This window comes from Callithrix jacchus, chromosome 5, assembly GCF_049354715.1.
Source record: "Callithrix jacchus isolate 240 chromosome 5, calJac240_pri, whole genome shotgun sequence".
NCBI lineage: Eukaryota > Metazoa > Chordata > Mammalia > Primates > Cebidae > Callithrix > Callithrix jacchus.
In genome coordinates, this window is record NC_133506.1 from 119,078,791 (window position 1) to 119,101,693 (window position 22,903).

Sequence of the window (22,903 nt, forward strand, 5' to 3'; positions counted from 1 at the left end):
TGGGGATGCCCAGCCATACCCGGAGGTCCCCGTTGGTGAGGTGTGAACCAGGGAAAGCAGCATAGAGGGGCTCCTTCCTGTAGATCTTGATAATGCTGCGGTCCTGGATGTCCCTGGGTGGGGGGGGACAGAGGGGTCACCAACCATTCCCCAGCCGTGCACAATGAGGAGGAGCGGCTACTCCAGGCAGAGAGAAGAGGGGTGGCTAGAGGAACCGGGAGCCCCAGCTCCTTCCTAAATCCTTCACTCAGGCTGCCAGCCACCAGCATACAGGCCCAGCAGCCTCCACCCTGGCCTCTTCCTGGCCTCAGGCGCCATTTTCAGGTTAGCTCAAAGCAAAGGGAACCGGCGGGAGTGGATGATTTAGAGAGGGGGTGGGGCTGAGATGGCCGAGGGCGGGGCGGTAGGGCTCTAGGAAGGGAGGGGAAAGGCTGAGGTCGGATCAGGAAGGGGCTGGGGAAGGGCCAGCAGGGTCCAGTACCCTGCAGAGGAGGAGCGTGGGGAAGCCCACCCTCATCCCCCCGGGGCCAAGCCCACCGGACGTCCTCCAGCTCGTAGAAGACGTTGCGAGCTTCGTCTTTGATGAGGATGGCAGTATTGGGCGACTTAAGCATGCCCATGGTGAGCTTCTGCGGGAACATGTGCGCGATGAGTGCGTGCAGCGTGTCCAGGCTGCTGACCTCGTGCGTGATGTGCACGCGCCGAGTCTCCTCCCCGAACTGCAGGAACAGCACCCCTGTGAAGGAGACGCCACCCTCGCTGTCACTGCCGCCGCCGTCTCCACTCCGCCCTCCGGGAGGCCGCCGGGAGCTTTCGGGAGCTGCGCCAGCCCCGCAGAGGCAGGGTCTGAGGCCAGACTCCGCCCCTGAGTGCAGGTGCACCCAAGCACCCCTCATGCTGCTGGCCGGGGCACCAGGCCGTCTCCAGCCTCTCAAGGCACCCACTGGACTCCAGGCAGCTGGAGGAATTTGGACAAGGAAATGGAAGTGGGAGCAGGAGCAGGTGGGGCGAAAACTGAGAGGAAGTGAGCTGAGGGAGAGAGAGGTTGGAGAGTTAGAGAAGGTTGATAGGGGAGAAGGGAGGGATGAAGGAAAGGGACCAAAGAGGAAGCCAAAGGGAGAGAGGAGGCTTGGAGGGAAAGGGGTCGGCTGGGGATGCTGAGGGTGAGAGAGATGGAGAGAGCTGGGGTTGCTGGGGGAGAAGGGGCTATGGGAAAGAGCAGAGCTTGAGGCGAGCTGGAGTGCTGCAGGGGAGGGGGGGGCTCCAGGGAGTGATGAGCAGAGGGAGGAGCCTGTGCAGGGAGAGAGGGTGGACAGGGCGGGCAGTACCTGGGGAGCGCAGCTTGGTCTGGCTAGCTGAGCGGGAGAGAGGCAGGCTCTGTCTGAAGCGGTTCATCCTGCTGAAGCCCAGGGGCAGCTCGGCCTCCGACATGGTCTCCAGCGACTCGGCGGAGGCGTATGACAACTTTGCCGCCTGGTCTGCCAGCCCAGGCTGGGCTCCCTGAGTGTGGCGTGAGCTGCGGGTCTGCAGGGGCCAGGCAGGGTGAGAAGGGACCAAGGATAAGCACCCCCCTTTGCTCATCACTGCCTATGTCCAGGCCTGGGTAGGTCCTGCCAGCCAGCGACACCCACACAGATTACAGACGCCTGGCGTGGTCACAAGAGAGTTCCCCAGCCTCTCCCGGCCTTGGCCTCCCTGGGACACCCCTCAGGTAAGGAGTGGGCAGAGGACCCAGGGACCCTGGGAAGCCAGACGAGAGGCCATGTGAGTGGGGGGCTATGGGTGCGCCTGCTATTTCAAGCTTCGGAAGAACAACAACACAAATTTGTCACCTGAGGTGAGCAGCAGAATCGTTGAGCAAATTGGGGCATTAGTTCCAGACGTTAATTAAGTGTCGGGTTTGTGAGTGGTGAATTTATTCTTCATGGAGTTCAGAGGGTGGGGGTGGGGGCAGGAAGCAGGGCCCAGGGAGAAAGCAAAGAGAGCTGGGACCCCAGGATCCCAGCTTTGGGGGGATGTGGACCCTCACACAGCTGGACACAGGGAATCTCCTTGATTTAGGGTGACTGGGAAAACTATCCCAAACGCCTCGAAGCCAACTGGACCCCAATTTCAGACGACCTTCCCAGTGCCCACAATGCACATATTAAGTCTGATGTGACACACATGGGCACACGACACAGGTGTCAGGCCTCAGCCCCTCCCTGCACGGTACGTGCTGCCACACAGCCAGCCAGCCTCCCCCAGGACCCTCTGAGCCACGACAGCCACTTCTCTGAAGCCGTAGCTGAGGCTGATTCTGGCTGGGGGTAGGGAAGGATGTCACAGGACAGCCTGATTGCTCTCTGTGGGGGAGGGAGAGTCAGGGTGATTTCAATTGCACTTTAAGAGCCTACTTTCGGCTGAAACCTGGGGCTGTCACTCAAGGCCACAACCCCTGCCATTCTGTCCTAGGCCCTGGGCAAGAAATCTGGTTGCTGTATAGAAACTGTTCCAGGGAGTGGGATAATGAATCTGATCTATGTCATTCCATGTTATGTGCATTATATACATATATATGTCACATATACATATACCTTCGAGAAATAATCCTGTTGTCCAACTGTATTTTTTTGGTAAAACAAATTGTCTATTTTGAAAAACAAATCACTCAAAACCATTAATCCTGGTTATCTCAGGGTTGACAGTTTTTTTTACTTTATAGATTTCTGTACAAAACTGTGTGAATAGATTCATTTTATAATTTAAAAAAAAACAATAAAAGTATCTCTTAAAAGGAATCATTTATTCTCTTCTTTAGCTCCCTCTCTCCCCAATTCCTGATTTACCTCTAATTAATCTCCATCTTCATGTTAACTCTATTTAATGTTCCAATTGGATTAGCACTCTTAAAGGGAGAGCATCTTCTTCTGATGGTCAGTATGCCCAGCTGTCCTCCTCGTGGCCTTGAGAGTTTGGGGGCCATAATAGATCAGATGTGAGGACATCAGGGAGCTTCCCCTCTCAAGCACAAAGCCTCGACCACTGGGCGAGTGTGAGTCTTGGCAGGAGGAAGGCAGCATAGAAATGGGCTGGGGTGGGGGTGGGGAGAGGGGCCACTTGTGCTTGTGACGGAGAGGCTATGGCTCAGCTCTAGGCTGATCACCAGTGCCAGCCCTCGCCCCTCTGTCTCACCTACATCCCAGCTGAAGGTTGGGAGCTCTGTGGCAGTGTGGGGAACCAGGTCTGGTCTGGTGGTCATGGGGTTGCTTGGCAACTAAAAGGTCAGTTGTTGCCAGGCTGGTGCGGATGAGGGGCTACAGAATTCAGGCAGCATGAGGCAGCCAGCAGTAATGAAGAGTAAAGGGTGGCCATGGTGCCAGGAGGGACACCAGTGAGGTGCTAGCAAGGAGAAGGAACAGGGGTTGGAATGAAGGGAGGCGGGGCAGGGATCCTGGGGGTTGTTACCTGCCAAGAAGGCAGAAACCCTGGGAGAAGAGATGCTCAAGCTCTCTGCTCCATCACTTCCTAGCCCCATGGGCACCTTTGCATTCTGACAGCCTGTACAGAAAACCCTCTCGAGAAGAGAGAAAACCTGCTGGTGCTTCTCTCCATCCTTGGGCTGAGAAAACAGGGCAGAGGAAAGTGAGACATCCAGAAGGACTTCCCCACCATAAGGAAGATGGCAGAGGAACAAAACAGTGATTCAAGCAGAGCTCTCCAAAGATAGGACAGGGCTACATGGGAGGTAGAGAGCGCCTGTCACCAGAATGTTCTAGGGAGCAGCTCATGGATTCCAGAGGCTGGACACAGACTAGGGAAGAATCACTTGGGAGCTTTTAAAACCACATTTTCCACGACCCCACATTCACTGAACCAGAATCTCTGGGAGTTGGAGCTTGGGTTTGAGATTTTCAACAAGTTCCTAAGGCGATTCTGATTTCTAGGTTTAAGAATCAAGGCAGAGTCCATGATTCAGTAGCTAATGAGGTAAGCTACCATGCTGGGCCCACCAGGAGCCAGGCACAGCCTGGAACATGCATCCCGCCTTCTGTTTGTGTGTTTGTCACCCAGGCTGGAATGCAGTGTCGTGATAAAAGCTCACTGCAGCCTCAATCTCCCAGACTCAAGTGATCTTCCCACCTCAGCCTCCAGAGTAGCTGGGACTACAGGTGTGCACCACCACATTAGGCTGATTTTTAAAAAGTTTTTTTGCAGACACAAGTGCTGACTACGTTGCCCAGGCTGGTCTCAACCTCCTGGGCTTAAATGTTCCACGCGCCTCAGCCTCTGAAAGTGCTGGGATTACAGGTGGGAGCCAGCACATCTGGCCTTTTCCCCCATCTTTACAACAATTCTATGATGCAGACATTGTCACTCTACAGAGGAGAAACTGAGGCTGAGAGGATATGTAACATGCCCCAGGTCACCAAGCTAGATAGCAGCAGACTGGATGGAATTCACCAAAATGCAGCCTGGCTCTTGGGCCCATGCACTGAACCATGACCCTTGACTGCCACCTCCAAAGAGGCTATGCTCAACACCAGGACTCCTCTGACTCCATGACTCTGATTTAAGGACTTCTTGCAGTGCTAGGAAGAATGCATGCAAATAAGACACCTGGGGAGTCTGGGAGGGATGCCTCCCACCCGCTGTCAAGATGCTGGGACTTGGGAGGCCAGAGACTACAGGAGGCAAGCAGCAGTCTCACTTGGTTTGCTCAGCGCTGGGCCTGGGTGCCAAGGAAGATGGAAGAGGTGCCTGAGGGTGCTCCCCTGGGGGTAAACAGGATACCCTTGGAGGGGCAGACAGCTTTCTCAGCTCTGGAAAGGGCAGAGCCCAGGAGGAGGCAGGAAGGCCCCTATCCCTGAGCTTAGCCCTCTGCTTAGACAGCAGGCTTGAGGGTGTAGGGCCATGAGTTTCCTGCCTAGCACTGACCAGCCCCCATGGTGGAGAGTAAGGAAAGGAAGAGGGGCCCATCACAGTCACAGGGCCTCCCTGGGAGGTCAGATCTGAATTCAAAGAACTGAGCCCACAACAAGGGTCTAGGTCCCTAACTCAGAGCCAGCAATCTCTCCAGGCTGGAGGAAATGTCATTCCAAAATGCCCCTCACGGTGTGGGGATGCCCCAGGAACTGAGCACCTCTAGACCAGATCCCCTGCATGGGTGGCCCAAACTCCCACTCCATCCACAAGCCCCTGATGGGCAAACCCGACTCTCCCAAAGCAGCAGCCACAGCCTGCAGCCCCAAGGCCCACCGCCCACACCAGAAGGTGCCCGTGCAGACTCGCACCCGGTGCAAAGCCTGTGCAAGGGAGGGGCAGGGGGAGGGGAGGGACAGCACATGCAGATGTCATGGAAGCAGAGGCATCACACACTGACCTTGAAACTCCAGTAGTTTGGCTGCTGATGGAAATAAGAGAAGAGATGGTTATGAGAGGACCAGGCGGGGAAAAGAGGGGACTCAGCCCTGGGTCATGGGCCCTCCACCCTCCCAGGAGGAAGGAAGTCATGCCTGACACATCCATTCTCTCCTGTTTCCATTCTCTACTCAGACCCAGAATGCCCAGGACAGCCCCGAGCAGGTGCTACAGTGACTCCTTGCAGAGTAACCACGGGGAAAAGGCACGGAGGACAGTGATAGAGCCAACCCATGAGGCAGTCAAAAGAGAGGCAGCGACAAAGCTGAGCTGTGGGGCCAGAGAAATGGCAGACCAGGGAACAGTGCTTGGAAGAGGTGGCATTTGAGGTAGGTCTGGAAAAACGAGCAGCTGGAGACTGGGAGGAGAGGCCTGCTGGGCAGCGGGGATGGCATGGGCAAGTGCCCAGGGGCAGACAAGTGGAGAGAGGGTTGAGTAAAGGTGCTAGTCCACGTTGGCTGTGGTGCAGCCAGGAAAGTAGCAGATTAGGCTGCAAAGGGTCGGGTAGCGGGATGCTGAGGCTGGATGATGAGTGACCGTAAGTGTTTAAAGTATTTAGACTTAAGTGCCTGGACAACTGTCTGAATGGAGCAGAGTGGGATCAGAACTAGGCTCTGGGGCAGAGGTGGATGGGGTGGGGCAGGGTGGATGGGGCAAGGGTCAGAGGAGGGAGGCTGGGGGCCAAGACCAAGAGACAGAGGCCTATCCAGCATGCTGGATGTAGATTACAGAGCAGAGGGGCCAGATGCCAGGAACCTCACTCACTGGGCAATCAATGGCTGGGGAGCTGGGGGCAGTGAAGGGGGCTGGGGAGACTGGGGACTGTGGCTGGCTGGCAGACTGAGGAGGGCTCCTTGCATCCCTCCTAGTATCCCTAAAATGGGGAGCTGGAGAGTCTCCCTCATTTGCAGTAACCCAGGGTCGCCATGCTTTCCCTAGAGACCAGAAGGCCCTTCCAGATGGCTTAGGACAAGGAGGGAACAGCTCTGGGGCCGAGTTGGTTCTTGGCAAAGCTGAGGCACCCTGCTGACCGGTGCCAGCCTCAGCAGGGAGAGAGAGGCAGCAGATGGCCTGGCCCTGGGGTGCCTGGCACAAGCAAACAAGATCCCCAGGCCTCAGAGCCACTGGCAGAGGAGAGGGACATCGAGGGTGCCCATGGGGGAAGAACACTATGCCAGGGTGTCCCGGGCCACCTGAAGGCCTTCCTGGCAGGGAGAAGTGGGAAGGGGCTGAGTAGAGGGGTACTCTGGCTAGAGGCTTTACCTAAGGCAGACCTTTGGGGTGGTGGGGGTGACACTGGGCTGGGGCTGGGACCAAGAGGGTCATTTGCCAGGACAACCCCTTCCTGAGCCACCATCCCCATCTTTCCCCCTCCATTTGCCCTAGAAAACAAACAAAAACCAGTCACAAGCCAGGCAGGAGAAGGGGACAGCAAAGTCTGTGTCCCAGCCAATATCTGGAATCATCTATGGACTGAGGTCACCCCCAGTGGTGTGAGGGACGCCCACAGGTACTGAGGATAGGGAGGCCCGGAGCTGAGAAACACGTTCCAGTGGCAGCTGCCGGTGGCCTGGGGAAGAGGAGGGATAGCAGAGGGAGTGGACATGTGGAGGCAGGCAGAGGGCACCAGAAGGTTTATGAGGAGTCACATCTGCAGACCTAGCGGTGATGGACGGCTCTGCAGAGCAGGCCTCAAGTCCCTAAGCCACTACCACCATGACACTGGGCACGGGCAGCACACACATGGGCCACCCACAGCTCCCACAACATGCAGGCTCACGCACAGCCGAGCACAGACTCTCAGACACATCCTCCGATAAGGACATCTCCGCAGACACACTCTGAGCGACACACACGAACCCCTACTGAGGGAGGGGCTCCCCAGTCAGACAGCCCCCGGAAACAAACAGAAACTCAGAGACAGAGACATTCACACATAGACCGCCCCCACTCATACACACATGTGTTCCCCCCCAGACTCCTGCCTCGCTCACATACTCTCACAAGCACCAGTTAGTCGCAGAGCACAAGAGGTGCTGATGGCATTCACACTCACCCTCAAAACACCATAGTCACAGAAATAGAGACACGGGTGCCCACTCACAGTGAGACACACACCCGGGCTATCAAAACACACACAAAGCAATGCATGCACCACACACACACACACACACACACACACGGCCTCAGAGCCACCCATGTACAAAGAGAAAGCCCCAGGTCGGGGTGCCACTGTCCCATGCCTATGATGTCCCAGATATTATCAGTCAGTGAGGTAACCTCTGATGCAAAAGAAATACAAGATGTCCTGTCCCCCACCCTGCCACCAATGTCAACAGACTCAGGTACCTTGTTCGGATGACTGGGGCCCCCCTCATGGTCCTGGGAGGGAGGTAAGGACAGGGCCTGGCCACAGCCACACTGGCTATGGGCTCCACATGGGCCTGCCCCACGGTCCCAAGGCTGTGCATATCCATGGGGCAGTCACCTAGAAGGGATGGGTCACTAGCGGCAGCCAAGGGAGAGGACTGGGTGGCATCAGTGCCATAGGAAAGGCCAGCCAAGCCCCTCAAAGGATAAAGATGTTAGAGGAGCTGCGCTTGTGCTGGTCACCTGGATGCACTAGTGATGTTGAGATCAAAATCCTGGAACTTTAGGCTCTGATGAATCCTGCCCTCCATTCTCTGTCCTCCCTCCAGAGAGCGGGAAGAATGCTTCTCTTTCATGTTGGCCCCACCAGGAATGAGACACAGTCTCTTGGCAACTCAGTGTCTTTGGTGAGAGAAACTGTAGTAGGGGAAACCTCTGGGGATATCGTCCATCCCCTTCTCTGTCCCTTTCCAGGATTTTAACCCATGAGGCAGACTAGGGTGACTGAGAGCAAAGGGCTCTTCCCCTGTTCTCTAAGGTGGGCCATTCCCAGTCACTCCCCTTCCAACTTCCAGTACCTTTTACCTCCTCACCCCATTCTGGGGTATCTGTTCCTCATGCTGTGCCAATAAGGTGCCTGGTGGATAGCAGGCGCTCAACAAGTATGTGATGATGAATGAATGTCAACAAAATAGGACGAAGTCATGGGAGGAGGGTGGGATCTCTGAATACTCTGGTCTGGCACTACTCCCTCCATCTCCTGGCACCCAGCACTGCTCAGCCTGCTGGGCCTTTTCCCTGGGAATTTCCCAGCACCAGAAACCCCCAGGATGGGAGGGCAGAGAGCAGGAAGGGCCAGGAAAGGTCTGGCTGTCCACCCCAAGCCAACTCTTCCAGTGCCAAAGTTGTCTCCCACCCCCATAGTCAGGGAGGCGGGCCTCACCTTCCCAAAAGACAGTGAAAGGGGAAAATAAAGAAAGGGGTGAATAGGGGAGACCCCACCAGGGGCCCACTTGTAGGGAAGAATTTAAAGGAGCTGGGGCAAAATGAGAGGTGTCTTTAGAGGGTAAGATGGAAGCATAGGACCCTAGGGATGAGGCTCTGAGAAACAGCAGAGGGGAGCATCTCTCAAGGCCCAAGGAAGCCAGGCCAGGGAGTCCTCAAACTCCCTGGTGAGAAGAAAACACAGCTTCTTCCCTCTGGGGGCTAAGGAGTTAACTCCCTTTCTCTCTCCTCCATCCTAGCCACTGGTAGCCAGGGTTCCTCCACCCGCCCCCCCACCCCTTCACCCCGCAGGTCTTTCCCGCCTCAGCCCTTGCGCCCTGGGAGGGGAGGGTCTAGGGCCCCTGGGGAGGCTTGGCCCAGCCAGCTGAGGTCTCTTTCCTCCCTGGGCAGGCATCCCCAGCGGGTTCAATGAGCGCATGACCCCTCCTTGACCTCAAACCCGGACCACGCATCTTTCAAGGAGGGAGGAAAATCCACGGTCCGCACCGGCTTCTTAATCCCCTGGCTCTGCTGCACCAGTGCACACACCCACCTCTCAACTCCCAAGAACACGAGTCCGCGTAAACACTCGTCCCCCGGGCTGGGGCTAAGCCACTCGCCCCCCACCTCAGGCTCCTGCCCCTACCACGACATACAGGCACGACCCTTTCTCCCAGGTGCACGGATGACTCCCTCATCTCCTTCCCAATGCTGAGTGTGTGTGTGGGTGGGGGGTGCTGCGGAACCTGCGCTGCGCTGGGGGCGAGGGCGCACCCCGGGAAGGTCATGACTTTTCGAGGTTGGGGGAGGGGACGCCAGCCTGATTTTGGAGTGGGGGCCGGCCCACACGGAAGGCACCTAATGCGGTGGGGGAGGGGAGGAGGCGTTTCTCAGGGATAGGAAACCCGCAATGGCCTGGGCGTCCCCCACCCCTGAATGGCTCTCGGTACCGCGGGCCCGCATCTCCGTGTCCCCGCCCCCCGCCCAACCCAAGGCGGCGATCCCGGGCCCCCACAGGCGCTCCCCCTTACCTGCGGCCACAGGTGTACGTGCGAGGCCCCCAGCCCCAGGTCCCGCGTCGGGCGGGGGAGAGGGGGCGGCCCCTACTCCCACCTGCCCGGGCTCTTCTCTCCCCCGGCCGCCTCCGCAGCCGCGGCCGCCGCCGCTGGTGCCCTTTGCTGCAATGCGAGAGCCGCCGCGGCCGCCGCCGAGCCAGCCCGGGCCCCGGTCGCCCCGGTAACCGCGACTCCACCTGGCGCGGCGCGGCGCGCCGCCGTGCACATCCCCTCTCGCAGCCCCCTCCCCCGGCGCGGCCCCGCCGGCGCAGCCCCGCCGAGGAGCGGCGGAGGCTGGTGGCTGCGTCGCCGCGGTCACCCGATATGCCGGCCCAGCGCCCAGGACTCGGGTTGCAGCAGGAGGGAGGGAGGTTAGACAGCCTGGTGGAAGCCGGGGGAGGGGCTGTGGCTTGGAGTCCAACCTCTGGTCCCCTCTGAGGATCCTCTTCACTGCCTCCATCCCTAAAGGTCCCGCCTGGTGGAGGGTCAGGGAGGGGACAGTGTTCTGCCTCCTGCTCTGACACCTTTAGAGCCCACAGGCTCTCCCCACCCGGGTCTTCGCTGCGCACCTTTGTCCTTTTAACTCTCCCGTGGCTTAATCCCTAGCCAAGGCTGGGAGGCCTGGGATGCCTAACTTTCTTAGATGGCCTCTGATCCTGCCCTGCTGTGTGGCTCTGGCCTTTCCAAAGTCTCTGGTCCAGAACTTGACAAAAGGAAACCTCAGACTCAGCCCTAGAGGCAGGGAGTGCGACAAGTATCAAGTGATGACAAGATCCTGTGCACAGACACTTTCCTGGTTAATTACAGAGCCCCAGGAGGAAGGTCTGCTCAATTACTCCCCCTTCCCTGATGTGAGCAGATCCCAGATGTGGACAGGCCAAAATCCCCAGCCCCCAATCCCCTGACCTGGGATAACTGAGCTCACCAAGTCCAGCCTCACTCCTGTTCATCACCCAGCCCCTATCACAGCCCCAAGACGCTCCATGTGGAGAGGACCTCTGGGCAGCCAAGGCACCCCAACCTGCCCATGCGTATCATATCCTTCCTCTGTCCTATCACCATCCCTGTCCCAGCCCCACTTTGGCCTCCACCATGCACTCAGCCATTCAGGACAAGTCTGTCCCACTTGCCATCCAACCCTGGGGGCAAACACATCCCTGTTCTGCCCTCAAGCCCCATCTTGACCCCAAAGTTCAGCCAAGATGGGGCTTGAGAACTGGGAATGAAACTGGGCTGAGTGCCCTGTGAGTGATGCCAAGCGTGTTACTAGACTTGAGTTACACTCGGCTAAAACGTCCTCCCTCTGAAGACCTGTCACTTCCTAGGTGGTCACAATTTTCTTTCTCTTAATTCTGTTTGAAAAAGCCAAGCCTTTTTGTCCTCTGGGAGAAGCAGGGCATGTAAGGACCTGAGCACTCTGCTCCCACTGGATTCCCTGCCACTACCCCTCCTGCACCTCCTACAGCTGAACAGCCTCGAGCCAAGACCTCCCCTGGGCTGTCCCCTTCCCAATGCAACTGTGATGCCTATTTGGGGCCTCAGATGCCTATTTTTCTCCCATAGCAATGTCCAGGCCTAGCCGTGAACCCAGGCCCCTAGTATCCTGCCTACATGTTCCCCTGTCTAAGCTAAGATCTATGCTCCCACAAGGGACACTGAAACTTGATGAGGAAGAGGAGAACAAGTTCAGGACAGATGGCTTGATGCCCAAGTCCTCTTAAAAACTAGAGACTAAGCCATGAACTTAACAAGAAGGGTGAGAGAGAGAGACTTCATGCAGATCATCCTGATGGTGGGACATCAGGGGAAGGCTGGGTCTGCTCAGAAATGGAAGGGGAGGGTGTGGAGAGCGGAATAAGATGGTCCTCAGTGGGAGGAGGGCATGAAACCCACAGAGCAAGGTCATGGGACTCCTGTTTAAAGGAGAAAGGGATACAAAAACTTTTTTAAAAATCCTGAGTATCTTCCCTCAAAAACTCCTGCTCCAAAGCCAACCAGGCGTGGGGAGGTAGTGGCAGGGGATTAGATGATCAGGCAGATGTGAGTACGGGGCATAGAAGTCTCCTGAAAATAGGGGCTCCTACACCAAAGAGAAAAGGTTGCAAAATAAAAATCCTGAACATCCCCCCTCCAAAAAAAAATTCTCCCCAAAGCCAAACTCCACCATGGGCTTGGGGAGTGGGGTGGAGGTGGGTGACTCACCTGGGCCGGCTGGCCAGCCCCGGAGGGGGCGGAGTCGCCGTGGAGGTGGGAGCAGAGGGAGCTGAGGAGGCACACGGGGTCCACGGTCCAGCCGCCAACCTGTGTGTGCGAAGCGGGGGACACCCCATTAGGGGAAGCGGGCAGAAGCCGCTGGGGGACTGGGACTGGGAGGGAGGGCACTCCTGGGGCAAGCCTTGGCACAGAGCTCATACTGCAGACAGGTCTAGTGATGCTGGCAAGTCCCTTACTTAGGCTGGGTCTCTCTCTAACTAGAGCCCTGCTGTTTCTGGATGGCTGCCTTTCATGTTAGACCTGGGGGTTCCCTGAGCCCAGGGCAGGGCCTTCCCTATCAGACATTCCTAAAATCCCCATCTCATTTTTTTTTTTGAGACAAGTTCTCACTCTGTCACCAAGGCTGGAGTGCATTGGCATGATCACTGCTCACTGCAGCCTTAATCTCCTGGGCTCAAGTGATCCTCCTACCTCAGCCTCCTGAGTAGCTAGGACTACAGGGGCATACCACCATGCCCAGCTAATCAAAACAAATTTTTTTGTAGAGACAGCCGCATTGCCTAGGCTGGTCTCAAACTCCTGGGCTGGGCTCAACGCTCCGCCTGCCTCAGCCTCCCAAATGCTGGAATTACAGGTGTGAGCCACCATGCCCTGCCTCGTGTCCAATTCTAGGCTGCCCCTCTGCATACTGGCAAGGAAGCCGCTCCTTACCATCTCCCCTTCCCCTGCTTTCATCCCTCCCCACTGAAGGTGTCCTCACTACCTACCTTACAGAAATGGGGACCTCTGGACAGGGAGAAGCCTCCCCCCAAGTAGTCTCAGTCCTACAGCACATCTTTCTCTCCTGTTTCTCAGCGGAAGTGACTCCACCCCCTTCCTTCCCCAAGGCCACCCCACACCTAAGACCATCCTTCCAGATTCTTCTAGGACCTGTTTCCTACAGGCTTCTTTCCCCTTGGCATCCTCAGATTCATTCCTCCCTCATCTCTCATTCATTCCGCAAACACTGCCTGAGCTGGCACCATGCTTAGGCACCGAGCATTCCCTGGCAAGTGAATGGGGTATAGATCCTGCCCACTTACACTCTAAGCGGGGAAGCAAATGAATGAAAGAAGAAAGGAATGAAATTGTGGGTGGCTGGGCTTTGATTCATTTCCTAAGTATTCACTGAGTTCCACACTCTGTGCTGAACATGCCAGAACACAGGAGGCCCTCCAACATGCATACACCTTCCCTCCCAGGCCTGCTGCCCCTGGAAGCTCCACCCAGCTGTTTTCATCCCTTTCCTGGCCAAATCTCCCAAAATAGGTCTGTGGCTGGGGCTCCTGATCCTCCACCAACCCCAATCTCCACAACCCCTGAAACTGCCCATTCCTTCGCCACACCGGGAGACACAAGCTCTCGGCACCCTCTGCGCCCACGGGTCATGGCCAGTAGCCATGTTGGTTTCTCTCTCCCCATCCCTTTGGACTTCTGAAGCGCTGGTCACCCTCCTGCTGGCCCCTTGTCCAGGGCCCTTTTCCCCTGGGACTTCCTCATGGATACAGAAAACTCTTGGTCCCCTTTCCCCAAATATCATGGCTTTCTCCCTTCTTAGACCCCATTCCGCCCTGATGACCACTCCGAATCCCAGGTACACTTCTATCTGCCGTGACTGTGCTCAACTCTCCTCCTGAAGCCTCGGCCTCTTTGGAGTCCTGACTGGTGCATGTGGCACCTTAAAGGCATCCCCAAGAATGCCCTGCCCATGCCTCAAACCCATCTCCTCATATTCCTCTCCCCTTCCCCCAGACATTTCCCTCCAGCCCTCCTGTTTCTCTCCAAGGCACCAACATCTCCTTGTCACCCAGCTTTTTCTGTCATTGCCTTCTAGGCTCAGGCAGCTTAGCCTTAGACCTGGGCTTGCTTGGTCTTCTCCCAACCCCCACTGTCCTTCTTTCCCCTTCATCGCCCCTGAGACACTGTCTTTGTCTTCTGCTTCCCCTGCCTCCAGCCCCGCTTCTCCCCTCCTATTCCCCATCCCAAAGCAACCACAGCCATCCTAGCCACCACCATCTGCCCCACTTTTTCAGTCTGTCCCCACATGTCCCACTACCTCCCACCTGAGCCTTTCCACCAGCCAGGTGGACCTCTGTGCCAGTTCCCAAACCAACCCAGGCCTACGCTCATGCCATACACCCCCACCACTCCTAAAACAACATTCTCTTCCTCTAGCCCTATGCAAACCCTTTTCATCCTTCTAAGCCCAGTTTAGATACATCCTCCTGCAGGAAGCCTTCCCTGATCAGGACTGCCTACCTGATCTTCTGTCTTCTAAACCCCTCCCAACTGGCTGTTCCCCTCCCCAGCTAGATGACAAATACCCCTGCCCTTCTCCCCAAGCCAGTGTACACAGGGAGAACCCAATGAGAGGGGCTCCCTGAGGGTGAGGGTCACAGCTTCATCAACACTTTCTAACCCTGATCTGCATCCTGCTCTCAGAACGACTTTGGAGCTGGGAAAAGGCAAAAGCCAGACAGAACTGGAAGTGACACTAGTGGGGCAGATAAGATGCCAGAAATGTGTCAATGTGTCTTGTTCCCTGCACCGAAGGATGGGAGTGGGGACACTCGTTCCCATCCCCAGGTACATCCAGTAGAACCCGGAAGAGTGAGACAGTGCAAGAGAGGTGTGGGAGCAGGGACTGACACACCCCCAGGTTGGACTGAAAGGCTGCTGATGGGATGTGCGTGCCTTCCCTCCGTCCCTTCACCCGGAGGGGACAATGGCTGAGTCTCAGTAGGCAATATGCAGCAACCATGCAGGTGCCTCACCAGTGCAGAATGGTACACAGGATGCTAGACCCAGAAAGTACATTCTTACAGACAAGAAGTTCACCCGTGGGTGGAGAGATGCATTCAGGACCTGGAGGGTCTGAGAGAGGTTTAAAAAGGAAGCATCCTGGGCTGGGCATGGTGGCTCACACTTGTAATCCCAGCACTTTGGGAGGCCAAGGCAGGTGGTTCACCTGAGGTCGGGAGTTTGAGTCCAGCCTGATCAACATGGAGAAACCCATCTCTACTGAAAATACAAAAATCAGCGGGATGTGGTGGCGCATGTCTGTAATCCCAGCTACTCGGGAGTCTGAGGCAGGAGAATTGCTTGGACCAGGGAGGCAGAGGTTGCAGTGAGCCAAGATCACACCATTGTCCTCCAGTCTGGGCCACAAGATAGAAACTCTGCCTCAAAAAAAAAAAAAAAAAAAAAAGTATCCCACCTGCTATGGAAGGAGACAGACCCTGTGCCTCCTCTCTAAGCCCTACTGTTGGCAGGTGAGACACCCAGGAACAGGGAGGAGGCCTCCAGCTCCAAGTCACCCAGCAAGTCACGGGATGGAACAGGGAGGAAAGAAGCCAAAGGCTGCACTTCTGGGCTCCATTCCTGCAGGTTGCAGAGACTGGGAACACATCTGACCCAACCTACTGAGGCTCTCAAGGCCCCACCCTGTCTTAGGGACCATATCACAGAGGTGCGGACCCCAGCATCTCAATTTCACCACCAGATGGACTCAGGCACAGAATATCAGTCCCCAAGGCTGTCCTCTCCTTTCCTCCCAGAAGCGTTCTGCCCAAACAGCCTGAGTTAAAGAGGCTGGGCTCTTTAACTCAACACACGCTCTCAATTTCCGGGCTGCGGGCAGAGGTCTGGAGGCCAAGCCCCCACCCCTTCCTCCCCAGGCTCCAGAAAAGGCCAACCCGGGCCACTGCCTTGGAGGGACAGCTCCCAACTCTTCCCCTTCTCCCCTCTCTGCCCCAGATGCCTCCCAGAGTTGGAATGAGCCTGGGAGCACGGAACGCGGGGTCAGACCCCCTCCCCTGTCCGCCTGACCGCGCCCGCAGTCGCAGCCGCAGCCGGTCGCCCACTCACCTGCTCTCGCATCCTGTCCTGCTGGCCTCGCAGGGCCAGGGCGTGCTGCGGGTACTTGCTCTTCAGATGGTCCATGAAGGCATCGCGCTTGCGGTCGGCGTCCGCCTTCTGGAGCCCGCTGAGCGCCTCCAGACTCTGGGCCGCGATCACCGTGTGCCTCCGCTCGGACGTGTGCACCAGCCCCACGTTGGAGAAGCGCCGGCCCCCGCTACCCCCGCCGCCCCCGCCCCCCAGGGTCCGGTACTCCCGCGGGTACTCGGCATCGTCCGCAGACAGCATGGGGGGGCTGCTCCGCTCCGGATCTGTGAGAGGTGAGAGGGGCGCGGCGGGGTCACGGCGCGCAGGGCCTGGGGGCTGCCCATCCCCCACCGGGGTCCCTGCGGGGAGGGGCGGGGCCTGGGTCTAAGGGGAGTGGAGAGGCGCCTGGGGCGAGGCAGGGGCCGCCCAGCCCCTACTAGGGACTGAATGGGGAGGAGGGTGGATGGGTGGAAAGTGTGCCTACGGCCTCCAGGGAGGGGTGAGGATCAAGGGCTGGATACTTCCTGTTCCTTCTCCGTGGGTTTGGGGTGATAATGACAGTTAGGGAGTTCCACCCTTTGAGGCCAAGGGGAGGGTTTTGGAAGAAAGGGGTAGAAGGTGTCCTGAGACCCTCTCCAGCCACACACCCTCTTAAAGCTGGTGCCAGCAGGTGAGGAAAGGGGGGAGTGCCTTTTAGATGCTCCCTAAAAAAAGATGGGAAAATGAGCTTGTAGTCTTCCTTTGAGGTTGGGTGCGGGGAGCTCTTCCTCCTCCCTGAGACCAGCATGTCCAGGACATACTTATCCGAAAGGCTGGGGGCCAGCCGGCAAGAGTGCCAGGGGAGGGACACAGGGGGAGAATGAGGGCAAACGTTGTTCTCAGTTTTCCCAAGGAGATGGAAGCCCAGGGCCTGGGACAGTGGGACCCCCTTTCCCTTCCCTCCCCAGAGACAGACACATGGACAGACAGGAGAGGCTGGGCACAGAAAGGACAGTGAGAGATGGATTTGGAACAAACTCAAAGGAGAAAGAAAGCAGACAGAACAGCTGAAGTCCTTCCTCGGGGCCTCCCCCCACCTCTCCCTCCCTTCTTCAGTCTCTCCTCTCAACACACACACAGCTCAAGACCCATAAGAGATGCACAGGGGACAAAGGACAACACAGAAGCGAAAGAGAAGGCCGGGGGTTGAGGTCCCACGCGGAACTCTGAATCCCTTTCCCAGATGCCCACCATCCCTGAGTTCCTGTCCTCCCCAGGCCCAGCCCTGCTGTCCTGCACCCTCCAGACTCAGCGGCCAGTGGCCAGGGGTTCCAGAGGTCACCCATGACCCTGGGGGTGGGAGGAGTTGTTGGGGGCCTACCTCATCCATATTTCTGGGCATAAAGCATAGATTTGTCCCCCCAGAAGTCAGCCCATAGGGAGACAAGCACAGCCTCTCCTGCACACCCACAATCCACCAGCCCCAAAGCAGCACCCCAAGTGTGGCCTAGGACTGGGGCATCAGGTGCTGCAGCAGGCACATGCACTCCCGCCCCCGGTGTGGCCTGACTCACAGGGCTCCTCCAAGGTCAGCCCAGGGCAACAGGGGACCCGGCTGGAAACACTGGGACCCAGCCAGATTCGTCACAAGCCTCCTCCCACCAAGCCTCCACTGTCAGGAGGTCTGTGGACAGATGCCAGTCCTGCCACTCCCTGCCCAGCCACAGAGGAAAGAGGAAATTCAGCCAGGTTTCAAGAAAAGCCATCGCCCCCAACACACACACACACACACACACACACACACACACACACACACATGCACACACCCCTCCCTGGTCTATGGCTGGGGTGTGTCCATCACGGGCACAGAGCCTGAGATGACCCAGCACCTCCCACCCAAACCAAGGAAAGAAGAACACCCATGGGCACAAGAGCCACAGCTTACCAGGGCCTGACCACCTGCCTCATGGCCTGCGTGCCTCCTTACACCTCATCAGGTGGGTGTTATCATGGTCCCCATTTCATTTTTGTTTGTTTTTGTTTTTTTAGAGACAGGGTTTCTTTTTTCTTTGTTTCTTTTTTTTAAGATGAGGTTTCACTATGTTGGTCAGGCTGGTCTTGAACTCCCGACCTCAGGTGATCTGTTTGCCTTGTCCTCCAAAGTGCTTGGATTACAGGTGTGAGCCACAACATCCAGCTAGAGACAGGGTTTCACCATATTGGTCAGGCTGGTCTTGAACTCCTGACCTCAGGTGATCCACCCGCCTCGGCCTCCCAAAGTGCTAGGATTATAGGCGTGAGCCACCATGCCTGGCATGGTCCCCATTTCAGAAACCGCTACCAAGACTCAGAGAAGTCCAGTGACCAGCATAAAGCAACACTGAGTGGTAGAGGCCTGATTTAATCTCAGTTTGCACCACCACACCCTCGGCGATGACCATTTCTTGAGTGAGCACTGACAGTACCACATGGCACTGTGTAGACATCCTCATAGACCAGGTCTCACCAGCGTGACCCTGGGTCTAGGGTGGTCCCTCTTACCATGGTCACCATCCTCTGTTGTGCTCCCCAAAATAAGGTCAAAGTACATGAGAGATGACTTTGGGAAGAACATTATTTCTTATCTTCCTTCCTTGTTTTTCTTTTTTTGCGGGGACAGGGTCTTGCTCTGGCACTCAGCTTGGAGTGCAATGGTGTGATCATAGCTCACTGTAGCCTCAAGCTCCTGGGCTCAAGAGATCCTCCCACCTCACCTGTAATCCAAGCACTTTGGAGGCCAAGGCGGGCGATCACCTGAGGTCGGGAGTTCAAGACCAGACTGACCAACATGGTGAAACCCTGTCTTTAAAAAAAAAAGAGATCCTCCCACTTCAGCCTCCCAAGTAGCTGGAACTACAGGTGCATGCCACAATGCCCAGTGAATTTTTTCCTTTTTTTAGAGATGGGGTCTCGCTATGTTGCCCAGGCTGGTCTCAAACTCCTGGGCTCAAGTGATTCTCCCACCTCAGCCTCCCAAAGTGCTGAGATTAAAAGTGTGGGCCACAGGCCAGGTACAGTGACTCACACCTGTAATCCCAGCAATTTGGGAGGCCAAGGCAGGCAAATCATGAGGCCAGGAGTTCAAGATCAGCCTGACCATCATAGTAAAACCCCATCTCTACTAAAAATACAAAAAATTAGCCGAGCGTAGTGATAGGTGCCTGTAATCCTGGCTACTCAGGAGGCTGAGGCAGGAGAATCACTTGAACCCAGGAGGCAGAGGTTGCAATGAGCTGAAATCATGCCATTCCACTCCAGCCTGGGCGATAGTGTGAGACGCCTTCTCAAAAAAAAAAAAAAAAAAAGTGTGAGCCACCACACCCAACTTTTTAAAATTTATTTATTTATTTTTATTTTTTTAAAGAAATGGGATTTCGTCATGTTGGTCAGGCTGGTCTGGAACTCCTGACCTCAGGTGATCCACCCACCTCGGCCTCCCAAAGTGATAAGGTTACAGGTGTAAGCCACCACACTCAGCCTCTTTTTTTTTTTTTTTTTAAATACCTTCATTTTCATAAGGATTAGAAAAACCCCCAACTAGAAGGTCAAACCAGTGATTTTATAGATATAGTGGATGGTAGTGAAATAAAGTTTTCTTTTACGTAAATTTAAAGTTCAAAGTAAGCTAACAAAAAATATATATTGCATCAGTATAGTACAAAGTGTTTCCTGATATGAAGGAAATGTGTGAAATGGCCCTGAAAGAGTGATGCTGGGGACACTGGAGTCATCTTCCAGAGGGCCCAATCCCTGCCCTTGAGGTACTTGTGGCAACCCACAGTGGCCAGAAGTGTGGCTGAAGAGGAGTGGCCTGAATCATGCCTCCAGAAGGAGGCAGGGGTTCCCTGGGTGCTGGAGAAACAGCTTCAACCACAGTCAGAGGGCTGCCTCCTGTAACCCCTGACCTTCTGCCACCTCCACTCACCCTCGCCCCCAGCCGGAGGTCTGCAAGAGCGCAATGGGTACAAGTGAGCAGGAGGGGACCCTCTGAGGCCAAGAGCCCCCCTTTTGCCCAGGCCTTGTGGATCCTGCCATGGCCTTGCTGCTGGAATCCGGCTCCACAGCTCAGACCTAGTCCTGCCTGAGCCAGAAGGACCCCACCTTATGCCAGACAGTCAGCCTCCTCTGCCCTCCTAGGGCTCTGGACAACATCGGGACAGGTCTCCAATTATCATCTCCCAGCTGCTTCCTTCCTGGAGCCAAAAGAGCTCCTCATCCCCTCTCCTACCCCGCCTCATGCCAGCACCGCCTTCCTACCTCCTGGGGGATCTCAGTGTGTCTGGGATGGAGCAAACAGTGTACCAGCCTGAGATGGATGATGACTGTGGGGTGGGAGGGTCCCCAGGTCACCCAGTTCTCCCAGGCAGATTATGGCAGGGAGAGGCCCCAGCTCCTAGCTGCTGGAGCAGGCAGAGGGTAAGGCATGGAGCTCATGGCAGCTGCACTTTATGACTGCAGTCTCACACAAACCTCACAGTCCGCAGTGGGGAGGGGCTGCTGAGTAGCCTGCACAGAGAGGGGAGCAGAGACGAACCCCTCGTGCCTCCTCCAGGCCCCACTCACTCCTCCGGTGCTCTGGCATTGGGGTAGGCGGGCAGGAGCTAGATACTAAGGGGTGGCAGAGAGAGAGGGGAGGAGGCAGGAGAGATCTGCCCTCTCTGAGGGGCAGTGGCAAGGAGGAGCTTTGATGTGAAAAGCTTTAGAATCTGTTTAAGAACCTTTGAGATCCTTGGCTTTATATAACAAAAAAGTAAGCTGAGGCTCTGGGAGAGGGGAGCGCTGGGTAACCAGCTGTCCTGGCTTCCTACTTTGTACAGATTTAACTTCTTTCTTCGGGGCCCCAGCTGAGCTGGGAGGAAGAGCCTGGGCTTCTGGTTGAGGGTGGGGGAGTGTTCTGTCTTTGGGAGAGGGAGGCCAGTGAGTGCCCAGCCTCCTGGGAGGCTGTGAAGACATGATTTTAACTCTTTGAGCAGGCCAGGCACTTGAAATCAGAACACGGGGAGAGAAAAGCCATGCCAGAGGCACCCTGGGTGTCTTAGCAACTTTTTTGAGAGACCCCAGGCTAGCCATTTATTTATTTTTGAGACCGGGTCTCACTGTGTTGCCCAGGCTGGAGTTTAGTGGTCCAATTATGGTTCAGTGCAGCCTCGACCTCCTGGGCTCAAGCTATCCTCCCACCTCAGTAGCTGGGACTATCTATAGGCACGTGCCACCATGCCCAGCTAATTTTGGGGGTTTGTTTTGTTTTGTCAAGATGGGGTTTTGCCATGTTGCCCAGGCTGGTCTCCACCTCCGGAGCTCAAGAGATCCACCCACCTCAGCCTCCCAAAGTGCTGGGATTAGGGGTGTGAGCCACCACACCCAGCCTCATTAATTGAATTATTCATTCAGTCTACAGATCTTTTCCCTCTCTGAGCCTAAGGGCCTAATCTGTAAAATGGGGATGTTAATGTCTAAACTTTGCCTTTAGGCACAGAGTGAGAGGCGAGCAAGACCAGGGTGGAGAAAGCAGGTTGTTTTCAATGAAAGACATTCCTGAGCAGTGATGGGCTCCATGGGCTCGTGGGGTCGCAGCAGCATGACCTCCCTGTTACCCCTACGCCTGTTCCAGCCACCAGCAAGTCCTCAGAGTGGCCCTGACCCTCCCTGGACCCGAGCAGCCCAGGGAAAAGACACAGATCGATTCCAATCTCGCAAGCGCACTGGCCGGCCCAGTACAGATCAATGCTTCCTGTTCCAGGCAGGGAGGGCGTGAGAGACCCCGGCAGGGGTCTGAAGTAGGGCTGGGTTCTCCTGGGGGAGGGAGATTGTGATAGAGAGACGGAGGCTGGGAACTCTGGGGGAGAGGAAGCAAGGCTGGAGTACCCTGGGAGAGGGGAGTTGGGCCAGGGATGGGGTTGGGGAAGCCAGAGAGATAAGGGAGGCGCTGCACGCCTTCTCTTTTCTCCAAGGACCCTCAGTGTACAAGGCTGACTATATTTTTTGAGTCCAAGATTCAAGCCACAGGGAAGATTCGAAAACTGGCGAGATCCAGAATCTGAATGAGGGGAAGGGCAGGGTGAGGAAGGTGGGTTTCCCACCCTCGGCTCAGCCTGCCCCGCCTGGGAAACTCCGAAGGTGAAGGTGGCCTGAGGCTGGGGTGGCCGGGAAGTGGCAGGCGCCCCCCAGTGGCCAGCTGGGAGGACGGCACAGGTGCTTGGGAAGAGTGAGGTTGTCATATGTTCAAACAATTCCAAATTCCACGTTTATTTATGAGCCTCATTTATTTTTATCCTCCACCACATTCTTTTACATGAGATCACTGTAACTCATTATAATTAAGATCCCAACATCTTAGTGACACCATCTCATAAGCCTTCAAGCCAGTCCCCACCTGGCATCTTTACCCCAGATGTAACCCTCTACTCTGTCCTCTGGCTGCCCCTGGGCGACATTCACACATGATGTCATCTGCAGAGGAGGAGAATGGGGAGGGGAGAAGAGGGAGGGAGAAGGAAGGAGAGAGGCAAAGGGGCAAAGTAGAGGAAGCGAAGCCACCAGCTTCAGGAAAGGGAGGACTCTCTGGGGCCCCTGACATGAGTCCTTCCAAGCCCCAAACTCAGGATTTGGAATTCAGGTTTCTGTCACCCTCTCTGTGGAGATCAGGAGGCTGGATAAAACCCCTCCCTTGGGGACCTGAGAGGATGTCACATGTGTGCCCTGACCCACTGCCTGGGCAGGGGTGGCAGCTGGGGTATAGCCCTGGTGGGAAGGGAGGGCAAGAAGCACTCAGGGTGAAGACACCAACGCACAAGCCCACAAGACCTGGGGCTGGGCAGGGCAGCAGGAGGGGAGCGTGGAGGCAGCTGGAAGGGTGGAGGACCTGCTTCAGGCCACACCCATGCGCACACACAAACACACTGCATGAGGCTCCCCAAGTCCCTCCTCTGCAGCCAATG

General features: G+C 56.3%; 1 protein-coding gene and 1 long non-coding RNA gene across 52 annotated transcripts in view; one reads left to right on the plus strand and one right to left on the minus strand.

The window, feature by feature from the left end:
• SRCIN1 (SRC kinase signaling inhibitor 1) overlaps nt 1–22,903 on the minus strand; it is a 71,693-nt gene that overhangs the window by 28,471 nt on the left and 20,319 nt on the right. For 19 of the 50 annotated variants that reach the window (XR_013535905.1, XR_013535901.1, XR_013535897.1 and 16 more), the window contains 6 exons: nt 15,930–16,231; nt 12,012–12,110; nt 5,363–5,386; nt 1,329–1,524; nt 538–736; nt 20–113 (listed from right to left, as the gene is read on the minus strand). Coding sequence is in view for 36 of the 50 variants with exons in the window: in XM_078374295.1 (XP_078230421.1) it covers nt 20–113; nt 538–736; nt 1,329–1,524; nt 5,363–5,386; nt 12,012–12,110; nt 15,930–16,231 (914 nt within the window). In the remaining 14 variants the exon portion in view is untranslated. Of the gene's footprint in view, nt 1–19; nt 114–537; nt 737–1,328; nt 1,525–5,362; nt 5,387–9,785; nt 10,136–12,011; nt 12,111–15,929; nt 16,232–22,903 lie in introns of those variants that run through there. The other 31 variants (XR_013535908.1, XR_013535904.1, XR_013535899.1 and 28 more) reach the window with 5 other exon arrangements.
• On the plus strand, nt 1,340–15,947 carry LOC144582678 (uncharacterized). 2 transcript variants are annotated; one of them, XR_013535911.1, is made up of 3 exons: nt 1,340–1,711; nt 5,536–5,729; nt 15,819–15,947. It is a non-coding gene; the product is annotated as an uncharacterized LOC144582678 (long non-coding RNA). The 2 variants fall into 2 exon arrangements; XR_013535910.1 differs by lacking the exon at nt 15,819–15,947 and having other exon boundaries at nt 5,536–8,723.